This window comes from Ambystoma mexicanum, chromosome 8 (assembly GCF_040938575.1).
Source record: "Ambystoma mexicanum isolate Mex_15411 chromosome 8, UKY_AmexF1_1, whole genome shotgun sequence".
NCBI lineage: Eukaryota > Metazoa > Chordata > Amphibia > Caudata > Ambystomatidae > Ambystoma > Ambystoma mexicanum.
The window spans coordinates 1,651,034,355-1,651,046,795 of record NC_090929.1 but is presented as its reverse complement, the minus strand read 5'-3'; the positions used below and the strand labels follow the sequence as shown (position 1 = coordinate 1,651,046,795).

The following is a 12,441-nucleotide window of genomic DNA, read 5'->3' as shown; positions in this document are numbered from 1 at the left end:
TACCACAATGATCAAGCCTCTCCCCACACCTCTTCAACATTTATATGACCCCCGACCCCCTCTAATAAAGCTCATTCAAACCCATGGACTGACTGCCTACAACTAAGCCAACAACACCATAACTCATCTTCAAGATAACCAATGACAATGACCAGGGCAACACCATCAGTAAATGCCTCACCAACATAAACACCTGAATGTCAGTCGACAACATCAAACTAAACCCAACCAAAACAGAAATAATGATTTCCCCATGAGAAGACAGTCCAACACAAACATCCCTCACTTGGCCCCCAAGCGCGGCAACCCAACCGAAGATGTCAACAATGATAACAAATCAGGGAATCCTCATGGATAACGGTCTGATCTTGGAACCCCATTTCAACGCAAGAGCAAAAACATGTTTCTACTTCCTCCCATTAATAAGAGAGGTCCTCCTCTACCTCAATTCCACACACAGAGCCCTTGCAATCATTTTGTTGGTATTATCTAGGATAGAGTACGCAAATAGTCTCTACCTCAGAATGCCAGAATGCTTTGCCAATAAACTACAACAGACCCAAAATACTGCAACATGACTACTCCTGAGACTAAATCAAAGAGAACACATTGCACCAGCCCTAAGTCATCTACACTGGCTACCAGTAAAGAAACCAATCAAGTTCAAAGCCCTATGCATTGCCCATAAATCACTACACGGATAAAGAGCCAAATTCATCCAAGCAAAAATCACCCGATAGCAACTGAGAAGAGACCTAAGATCCAGCATAGATCTCCAAACACTCTCACGAGCAGTCCACCCAACACATATGATGCCTGCTGCTACAAACCATATGCCAGAAACAGGGGAGAAATACAGAATGAAAAACAATAACATAGCTACAAATACTCAGAGATCACCCAAAACCCAGTAACCACTTCTCTCTTCCACACAACCCACACTTCCCACTTACAACACACGCCCAAAGGGCTAGTGAATCGACACACCAACACACAAAAACCACACATCAATCTCTAACCAAGCTACAAACCCAATAACCTCTGACAACAAACAACTCAAAACACTGGGCACTGCCCTTTTGGACACAACAAGCTCAATGCACAAACCAAAAAAGACCCAGAAACCTCACACGCACAGACACCAGTTCCTCCTGGTTATACAGGCATCAACAGATGAGCATCATCATCCTAGCCCACATCTATCCTAGCCCACTCTCTTTCACTAACTAACCAAACTTACTTTTCCTTACAGAGCCACATGAGCGCCTGGTCACCATGAAAATGGCAACAGTGCACGGTATAAATCAACTTAACATAACATAACATTAATGCACCACATTTCTCTTACTGCCAAATCTTGTCGCTTTCACCTCTATAACGTACGTAAAATTCGACCCCTCCTTACCTTTCATGCTACTAAACTTTTAATTACCTCCCTCATCTTCTCCAGACTCTTCTACTGTTCCTCCCTTCTCTTTGGACTCCCCTCCTCTCATCTCTCCCCACTCAAATCCATCTACCACTCTGCCATCCGCTCCCTCTGCCTTCTCTCACCTCTCGATTCCATCTCCTCTTCTCTCTCCTCTTTAGGTTGGCTCCCGTTTCACTCCCATCTCAAATTCAAGTTCCTCTGTCTTGTTTTGAAATGGTCTTGTCCCCCCATCTCTCCTCCATTTTAACTTTCTATACCCCTTCTCGTTCTCTCCGTTCTGCTAATCTTTTCCTACTCTCTCCTCCACCTCCCTGTGCCCCCTCCCGCTTCCGATCTTTCCAACTCCTTGCTCCCTTCCACTGGAACCGCCTCCCCCTTCACATTTGCTCTTCCCCCTCCTTCCCTTCCTTTCGCTCTTCTCTCAAATCTTACCTTTTTCACTCACCTCCCTAGCACCCTTCGTTTCTTCTTGTCCTTCTCCCTCACCTTCATTCCTCACCTCCTACCACTGCTCTTCCCTTTCCTCTCTACCTCCTCCTCCCCACCCCCTGCTCTCATATACTCCCACTCTTTCCTCTCCTCTTCCTCACTCACCCTTGTATTCCCTCTTCTCCCGCTTCTACCCCCACTAACTCCTTCCTTTCCCTCACTCACCCTGCCCCTCCCTACGCCCTCCTCACCTCTGCAATGTTGTAAATTGTTCTTTAAACTGTTTTCGTGTTATGATTCATTTACCATCTCATGCTTGTTGTGTTTTGCTTGTTCTTATTTAAAGCACTTTGGATTAAAGGGCTATATAACTTCAATAAAATACAAATCCAAATGGCTTCTTCAAAATTCTGAGGAGATATAAATTTGAGCTGAATGGGATGTTAGAGAGCTGGAAAAGAAGCCGCAGGAGGAGAGGGGACATCATGGAGAGAACCATTCAAATCAGGTACTGGTCAGAGCAGGCCAGGAAGGAAATTCTCACGTTCTGGGTTCAGTACAAGAAAGGAAGGATTGCATGAGGCGTGCACGCGGTTGATTCCTGCGGTTGATTCTTATCATAGCCCATTTTCATGGATTTGTATGGCGGAGAGTAGGGGCGTAGCGCAACTTACATTTTCACCACTCCCTTCCTCTCCACCCTATAAATACTCCAGCGTTTGCGCTAGCATGGATTTTCATGCTGGGGCAAATGCTGGGGATTCCTATGGAGTCCACCGGCTTTTTCAACTAGCAAAAAGCCGGTGGACTCCATAGGAATCCATTATTGCGTACATGGCAGGTGGCGTTTACTTCATCTGCACGGCAGACTGCAAAAGGGCGGCGTACACGCGTGTGCATCACCTTTTTGCCTTCACCTTTTGTGCTGCACCATGCAAATGAGGAAAATAAGGCGGCGGGGACCTGTGTGTTAAAGTGGAAACTTTGTGTTTTTTACAAGGGACTCAAAAATGGGCCCCATAGTGGTGGAGATGACTAGCATACCACTCTCTTTGGTATCGGGTTCAAAGGTTGGCATGTTCCAATGAGGCAACCCGAAACTATGAAGTTTGACCATGACCAAGGTTGCCCAGGCAGAACACTTTAAGGGCCAACTGGCGACACTAAATGATATTTATAAGGAGAAAGGAAACAATCAGGAAAAGTTAAAAAATTAACTAAGTGAAAAAGAAGGGAAATGGTAAAGGTGCAGTTACGGAGAGTGAAAGAGGGAAATTGTGTGACCCCCAAAACATTGTAAAAAAAGGTGGAACAGTGATAGTCCTTCAATTTAGGGCGTCTCACTTCTAACTTTTCTGCGTTAGTGGTGTATTGTGCTTGGAGTGAATGCAGGTGCATGATGATGCTGAGTGAATGTTGCTGTGCCTGAGAGAATGTTTGGGTGTGAACGCTGTCGTGAAGGTTCCAGGAGTGAGCAGTTGGAGCAGCCTATCCTGGGTGATGGGACTCGGTGGTTCTCTGTATCAGCTTAACATGTAACTAGAATAAAGCTCACCTGAGGAACCTTACAGATGTGTCTGAAGAATCTGCTTTTCTACAGTTAGAATTCGAGCATGCTGCTCCCCACCCTCTCAATTTGATTTCCATAGTCTCTTGCTCTCATGCACATACACAAACACTCTTTTTATCTTCGGCTGTAGAGTCACATGCTCGGGCTCATGAAGTACTGTTAGTTGGGTTGTCTGTGATCGAAATTAGAAAAAAGGAGTTGGCTAACCCGGTGATGCTGGCAAAGACGGAAGAATTACACATTCATTTAGATTCCTAATTCAGGGCCCTGGGTGTGTGGCAACGCTTCCACCCGTGCGTATCTCTGGCAACCCATTGCCAATTTTCTATTAGCAGCCAGACACACACCTTGTACCAGTCCATAATGCCCAATGCCTCTTGGCCACGTTGCCTCTAGGGCCCACATTTTCTGGTGACAGCCATCATCAAACCTCTGGCTCAGCGACCGCAGTAGCAATGGCATCAGAATGACTGACATGCGGCCCGCTCGATGAGCAGTTTTGGGTAGTAGGCAGATGGGTGTCATCATTGGAGCACTTCTTGCCACGTTTGGGGAGCTGAACTTTGACATGTGTGGAAGTGCTGCATACCTACAACTGTAGTTCTTTAATTGCATTTAAATATTCTGTGGACAATTACATGTGATTACCCCCTCCCCCTTTCCTGCTAGCTCCACCTGCCTCTGTCTGGTTGCCTGTATCCCTCATGATCCTTACTGCGGCAGGCCCTCCTTCGACCAGTCTCCCCCTTTTCCCTTACCAGCACTGGCCCTTCTCTGACTAGCCTATTGTGTCTGGTCCACCACCCCTCCCACACACTAGTAGACCCGTACCCCTTTGCCTGAGCACTCGCCCTCCTGTGTCCCTTGCCCAGACCCTTGGCCCCTCTCCCTTGCACTTTGCCCTCATCCCCTCTCCCTGTTATTGCACTTGCGCGATCTCAATGTCACAAGGCCTGGTAGGACCGTTGCTGTTATTTTTTCCCCTCTGCCCTCCCTTAGTCCTGTGGCGGCTGAAAACACTTTTTGATGTATAAGCACCACATAAATAAGTTCCAGCACCATCCGATGATAAAGAAACATGGCTTCATTCATTTTTGTTATCTTTTCAGACTGTAGACATGTGCCTGGCTCTTCATAAAGAAATCAGTAATCTGATCGACAGCACGTCCAAGACCGGGGTAAGATTTAATGAGTGCGTAATAATTGAAGTTGCCAAAAATAGAAAGTAGACTGCTGTCTATATGTAGGGATATTGACCTGGTTACTGTATTTCTTTACATTTTTCCCAGGTAGGGGTCCCCCACAGTAGAGGGCTACCCGCCACGGGAAACCATTTTACACCCCATACTGGCTGCATTCTATCCTGGTATACCATTGAGTTCAAGATACCAATATCCCCTGCTAAATAAGACAGAGTTTTTCTTGAGTACTGCGGTGGCCTTGCAGAGCAAACTGCCAGTGTTCTTTGCTGGCTCCCACCTCTGGGACTCTACCAGAACAGCTCCTCTGAAGGAGTGGGTTTGGGATTCCTCTTCTTCAGTCCTGCCTTTCGTCGCAAGTCCACTTTTACCTGAGTTAAATCTATCCTAAATGCCATATAACATATAAGTTCCACAAAGGGCGGGTGTGTGACGGAAGATCCATGTTTCTCAGGAGTCTCACTTGATAGCAAGATGAGTCCAAGTATATTATGAAAGAGGACATTATGCAATGCATGCCACATTCAGAAATGTATAGTGAATCTGTTTCTCATAACCAAAAATGTCTTCTTTATAAATTCTTTTTTTTCAATGGGATCTATGCTAATGTGTTCATATTTCATGACTCCAGTCAGTTTGTATTTTCCATGGCCATTTCCACTGAAGAATCCTTTCTTTGTATAGTGTATCTGATGAGTATACAACTCTTCATCTGTATTTCTGTAGAAGCACATTATGCATAATTAATTGAACCATCATATAGTGTCCCTGGTTCACAGAGAATTCTAAACAAAATATGAACGAATTCTGCTTATTCCTTCACATCACATGGGCCTATCATTTGTTTACAATCTTTGTTCGATTTATGGAATCACAAGCCAAGCAGCAACGGATTTAGCATAGCCATAATGAAGATCACTGTATGGGGTGGTGATAACATTTCCACTAAATATGTACTTTTCCCTACTGTATACAAATCTTTTATTTTCTATAAGTGTTCAAGAGCTGTATCTGGTCAGTGCTGTATCATTCTGCCAGTCTGGATTATCCGTTGGCGTGACCACTACAATTAACTGATTACCCACTTTGGTGACTGGGTGTGATATCATTTAACCACTCAGTGGCTTTGCAGGTTTCCCAGAGGTTCCCGAATGCTAATGTGCCTCTTATTAATCCATTCTGGATTTCCCAGAATTCCTGGGACCCTGGAGCCTTCAAACAGTCGATTGCATTTTCCCAGTGATCACCAAATCCTGTCTCTGCTCCTGTGTTGACAAGTCCTCATGGTGAGCCTTTTTGTCTTCTCCATAAACCACGGGTATAACTGTGGGTTCTCCAGAGGAGTTAGTTGGAGCAAGGGGTCCCCACCTGCACTCTCAATGACCCAACATATGGCTGGGACATGTCTGCTTCACTAGATCACGAACCTTCTTCCCTCTGTTGCTCTTACTACACCTTCTCTGGCCTCCTTGCTTGGATGTTGTACCTCTTCCCTTCCTCTTTTACCTGTCTTGGGCCAAAACCGCCTCATCGTTCCTTCTATTCTGTCTACTGTGACCAATTCCAGGTTATTGTCACATATTCCATGCGGGACGTCCCTTTCCATGAGACCAGGGAGGTGAGCCCGCTACCTGATTGTCCTCCTGGCGGTGGTACTCAGCGAGTGGATCTCATGGGGGGAAAACCTTCATGGAATTGGTGACAATGGCCCTGGGAGAACACAATGTTCATACACCCCTTTGGTTTTCCCACCTTCCTTAACCCCCACTCCAGTCCCTCTGATCCCCCACACCACAATTTGTAATAGTTTAGCAGAAGGCATCCTTAAAATGACTGGGATGAGGAAGAGGGAGACTCTTCCAAGCCGGATGAAGAATATCACTGTGACGAGGAAGATGCAGCAAGGAGGTGAAAGCCTACTGCAGAACCAATACACATGGTAGAGCTGCCCGAATGCAAAGCTGATAGTAAAAAAGGAGGCAGGAATAATTCCAGGGTCGAACAGCCAGCCCTGGAGGAGCAGGGAAGGAGATGCTGGTCCTGTACTGAGGAACCTGAAGACTGGAGGCCGTGATGCGCACTGCCAGTGGAGTAACTTTGATGTAAATGTTGGGGGGGACATCATGACAACTGAAAAAAAGGGGTGGGTGGAGTGGGCAGACGTTCGCACTGAGGGATAAGACTAAAGTATTACACAACAAGAGTCCATTGCCGACGTGCTCTGTTATAACTTTCATAAGACTGATGGGTATCTTTAAAATTAAATTCTAAAGACATGCCAGTCTTCTGAAACTTATAACACCACAGTTGGTCCTTAGAATTCACTACATTGACAACAGTAAAAAAAAGCCTGCTCCCGCTCTACCTAAAGAGGGCCTGCAAGCGGGCTGAAGGGAGCTGGTGTTTGATTATTGCCATCAGGAGACTGACTCAAACAAGCATATAGACATAATATAAAATGGATGCCTGCAAGAACAGCACATTAGGTGCTTATTCTGATTTCATTAATTACTTGCAACATCTTTTATTTGATTTTTTTAGATGTAGCGACAGTTTACACAAATAGAGTGCATGCCTGATTATTTGCATTTTATTTTATGTATAGAGCAGCAAACACAAGTGTTTAACAAGTAAAAGAAACTGTACAATTCAATTAGAAATAAATGAAACAACCAAATCAGCAAGCAAGCAAATGTGTTTTGAGACGAGAAGGGAAGTGTGGAAAAGAGGAGCGTGAGTGAAGGAGAGGGGTGCATTCCAATGTTTAAGAGCCAGTAAGGAAGAGGAGCAAAAACAAGACATGGAGGAATCGTAAAGAGAGAAAACAGAAGCTTTCCCAAGACTGAACCCTGGTTGAAGATGCCATTTTCGGAACTAGTCAGTGTCCAAATGTAGCGTGACGGCGTTCATTTCCTTGAATAAATTGCTGGATAATCTTGTCTAAAGACACCTGATCTAGGCTAATTTGATGCAAATGGCAAACAGCAACACTGTTCAAATGGGTTTGTGTCATTGTGGAGCGCAGCCATGTTTTTAGGAGACGAAGAGCACTGAAACTCCTCTCCGCTTCACATGTGCTTACAGGGATGACCATCAGCAGCTTAAGAAATCATGAAATCTTTCCAGCTCACCAAAAAGTCTCCTACCATGACTCCCGAGTTGTTGCAACTGGTTCACAGCCTCATTTAAGGAAGTGTATGTGTAATTGTGTGAGAACATTTCCAGTTGCACTTTCAGCAATCTAACATTGATGTCTGGATAGGACTTTAAATGTTGAATGCTTTCATCGGTGAGGCCAGTACTGCACTTCGCTGCATTGAGAAGTATTTCTTCCAGTTGGGAAGATTCTTGCAATCCTGGTTGACTAAACCGGTGTTGTAGCTGAGAAAGGGCCTTATCAATGATTTTGAAATACTCGATTTTGAAGAACTGTTCAGCTGTCTTGGCAGTGTATTGTTCTCCATTACCAGCTAAATGTACTGGTATTCCTCTAGGTAATGGAGGGGCGATTTTGAACTATTGCCCCTGCTTGCTAAAAAAACACGAGAAGACGTGACTCATCTCTGAGCCTCGTTAGGTTTTCTTGTATGAGATGAATTTTTTTCAGCATGCCTGATACGGTGCAATTCCGCTCTTGTAAGCTTTTATTTAGTATTGTGACTGGTTCCATTAATGATTGTAATAGTGTTAAACTAACAACAGTATTTCCTTTCAGAAAGTGCTGCAGGAGACCACTTGCCCTCGCAGCTGCTTCTCCAGTACTTTCCTCCATTCCTTGTAGGCTTTCTATGACTAGTTCATACTGTCCTAGGACAGCTTCAATTGCAGATTGTCGGACTGTCCACCTGGTAGGGCAAAGAGGTCGCAGTTTTTTTATATTGTTGACTGATACATTTTCCGTGTGGGCAATAGCTCAAAACATTGTTCTGAACTTCAGGGATTGACCAAATAGCTTCCCTAGCTCATTTACCCAATTTAGGGCATTTCGTAGCAAGGGACTCGCGTCACAGCTTTCTTTCACTACTAGGTTCACACAATGTGCACAACAGTGCACACATAAGGATAGTGGCTGTTTCTTTTTAGTGAAAGCTTGGGCTCCACGATATGCCCTAGACATGTTAGCAGCGCCATCAAATGCCATACCTCAGAGGAGAGCAACAGGAATAGGAAGACAAACAAGCACATCAAAAATTAGGTTGGCAATAGAATCCCCCGTCGTATCCTTGGGCTCATAGAAGCCAATAAACTCTTCATGAGGATTCATGTCGCAGTCCACATAACGAAGACGTATGCTTTCTTTTTCCTTTCCTGAGCAGTCCTGAGTTCCATCAACAATAATAGAATAATACATTGAGTTGCAGATACTGTCGGCTATGATGGAACAGATTATTCCATGACTCATTGAACAGATGATTTAATTCTGTATTGCTGGACTGGTGTAGTCTTGCTTCCGCTGTAGCCACATTTTGAATGTTTCATTCCCTTCACAGCCGCTGAACATTTTTAGTAATTCATTGTAATTTCCCTCATCCAATTGATGACCCCGCAGTGGCAGTCCTTGTCTGACCAGATAGCTCAAAGCGATGACAAGCTTATATAAGCATTTCCTTGAAAGAGTAGAATCAATGCTTTGTCCTTGTAGGGCATGTACCATTTTCCAAGACGCATGCTGGTGAGTTTCAGATGACTGGTGAGCTGCAAACTTTTCACGTGCCTTCTTCCAGTTTGAAAATCCTACTGAAGAAAATGTTGCTCACATCTCTTTGACAAGGCAAGCAAACCCATTTTTTCACTTTTTGCGCAAGTGAAACACAGCACTGCCTTCAAATCAGGGCTGAAATGCAGCCACTCAAATTCTTTGTACCAGGCACTTTGAAATTGCAGGCTTCTTTGACCACATATTTGTGGAGGTATCTCCACACTGGGTGGTTGAAAGGGCTCTTGGAAAGAAAGGATTGACATCTGGGTTACATGGTCACCTGGAGACTGACACGGTGTGCTATTTGGTGTGAAAGAACTTGTTGCAGCAATGTCATCACCAGCACAGTTTGTTGGTTTTGACTGTGATTCAACTTGGGCTTCTGATTCATGCTCATCGTTACACTCAGTATGCAGTTCTTCTTCATGAGGAGCACTAATTGATGACGTTTTTTTACGATCTGCAGGGTTAATGCCCGGTCTCTTGAAAAAGGCTTCAATGGTAAACTGGCCTTCCCTTTGGTGCTTCATCTGCACTCTTTCTGGTTTGGATGGATGTAGTGAATTGCTTTGAAATGTAGATATGTAACATAATTTGTATCGCTAACTAGTCAAATACACTTTTCTATCAAAAACAGACTCGCTCAGCAAGTACATTTTAGGATTATAAATCAGTACACTGAGTAGAGGTCTGGGCATCCGCAAGCCAAGAATACACTAAAGGATACACAGAGCAGGTTATGGCTCAGGGCTGTTCTTACCTAATTTAGCTCAGCTTCAGCCTTACCTGTGTCTCCCCTCTCTCCCCTGATCTCTAAGAAGGATGTCCTTGAACGCGCACAAAGCGTTGCCGGAAGGACTGCTGCAAGCACTCGTTCTGTCCTCCTCACCTTGAGAATATTAAGAAAATAGATGTATGAGCTACTTTAGTGCATGTGAACCAAATGCAGTTCAATACAAATCTTCATTCCGGAGTTGCAGATGGCAGGGGGTACAAGGGCTCTTTTGCCTATTGTTTCTGAAGAATTGTTTCTGAATAATTTTAGAGGAGGGAGGACTATGTCTCAGTGTGGGCATGCCCAACCCCAATACAGAATCATTTATAGGGAATAATATCTACATACAGTGCAGGATTGTAACCAAGACAGCACTGTAACCAAGCTGAGAATTTTCCTGCCTTTTCTGCGCCCTGATACTCTCGGGTCTGGCGTGCACTATAAATAATAAAACAAACAAACAGGATACTGCACAAGAGAGACCCAATAAACAATGCACAGAAAGGCTTCACAGAAAGGATTGTAGCTTTTTCAAACTTTAGCCTGACCACTAATAAGCTGATGAAGCGTTTTACACAAAACTGGCTTCTAATGCATGGTAAAGGGTCCACAGTTCCTCAGCCGCTACCTCCTCACTATTAGACAGGCCTTAAGTGTTAGTTCAGCAAAAAATTGCAGGACCATGTTTTATCTAACAGAGCTGGCATTAGCATCTCTTATTAGTGCTGGCCTGCAGCTAGCGAAAATCATGGTGCTGCAGTGTAGAAAGGTTGTTTGGCCTCGTGGATTTACAATTTGAGGCAACTTCTTTGCTTTATGTGTTTAAGTGTGGGCACAGTATGGCATGCTCGTCGGAATCGTATGCACAAAACACTCCAGTGTGCTCTTGTATGGACATTGGGCACATCAGACAAAAACAGGTATATGTGCCGTTACATAGAGGAGCACCACATAGGCGCCATTAACCAATGGGGTGGTGACTTGTGCAGCGTACAAATCATTGCTGCACACATATCACTGCATTGATTTGCCATGGATTACTGTCTGCACAGTGACAGACAATGAACTCTACTTTCCTAATCAAGGTGCCAAGTGGCATTGAGTTGCCATCTGGTGTGAGCGCTGGGTAGTGGCTGGCTTGTTTAGACAATTAAAAGACCTTTGATGCTGGGCAGATGCATTTAGTCCATATCCCAAAGCAGCCACTAGAATACTTAAGCAGGAAAATTAGAGTTAACCTTCCCAGGGATGCGCCAGATGTAACTAAAAAGTAATATACAAAATAAAGAGACATGAAAATAAAGAAAATAGTTTAAAACTTTTCTGTGTTGCATTTTAATTCTCTTTGAAGAATGCATAGGTTTGGTCAGCTAACTGATACATGTGCTGGCCTGGTGAATACAAAATGCCCCATGTTCCGTTCTTAACACTGAAATGTTAAGTACAACATACTGTTTAAAAACAATGGCTTGTTAAGTGAGCCAAATGTATTTATTCCCCCACTTGAAAGACTCCAGAGCACCTCACATGCGCAGCGCTCACCAACCGACACAGCAGGCTGCTTAATCTGTTGTCGGAGTACCCCCGACACCCCAACCCCTGCCACACCTTTCGGGGGACGCAACGCAAACCTGACCCTACACCCACCCAGTTACACTTAGTGCCACTAATCCAGGGGATATCCCTGTAACCTCCACCACTTCCCCACCCAGACCCTCTTCAATGACCGTTTGTTTCCCCTTCCAGACCTTGTCCTCCTCCCCATTCACCACTTACTTGCATTGCTTCCCCTCCAGGTGCCTGACCCGGCCCGTCACCTTTCGCAGACCATCCATCCAGTCCAGAAAGGACTTGGCACACTACCTTTTTCAGCAATGGATGGCGTGCCTCCTCCACCCAGGCCCACCCCTCCAGTGCACCCCCTTCTGGAAGGATGAGCCCAGCCCCAGACAGACATTAACAATGCACTTGCATTCCCAATATCCTGGAGAAAAAGAAATCATACTGCTGCTGTGCCATGAAACCTTACAATTACGTTTATCACAAGAATGTAAATGGGGTCTGAAGGGCTAAAAGTATCAACAATACCCCGCGTTCTCTTCTACAAACTGTTTGCCTCCATTAACGTTGTGGAAAAACACACGCTGAGTGAGACCTCTTCCTGCAGACGCTTTACTGGCGGGTTTGACTGGGAAGGGGGCCCGGGATGCATGGAAGACTCCTACAGCCTTAACTCTAGACCTCGGGCATTGTCCTGCACATTATGCACATGGAACGGGTTTAAAGTAAAGCATTGAGGGCCTTCCTAAGGCACACTTTGTACATGCAAACATAGCA

General features: G+C 44.8%; 1 protein-coding gene across 3 annotated transcripts in view; it reads left to right on the top strand.

Moving 5' to 3' along the window:
- Window positions 1-12,441, top strand: part of ENO4 (enolase 4) — a 418,823-nt gene that overhangs the window by 187,373 nt on the left and 219,009 nt on the right. For 2 of the 3 annotated variants that reach the window (XM_069611918.1, XM_069611916.1), the window contains exon 7: window positions 4,541-4,609. The exons of the other annotated variant lie outside the window; for it this stretch is intronic. In XM_069611918.1, coding sequence (XP_069468019.1) covers window positions 4,541-4,609 — 69 coding nt within the window. The remainder of the gene's footprint in view (window positions 1-4,540; window positions 4,610-12,441) is intronic. 3 annotated transcript variants of the gene reach the window in all.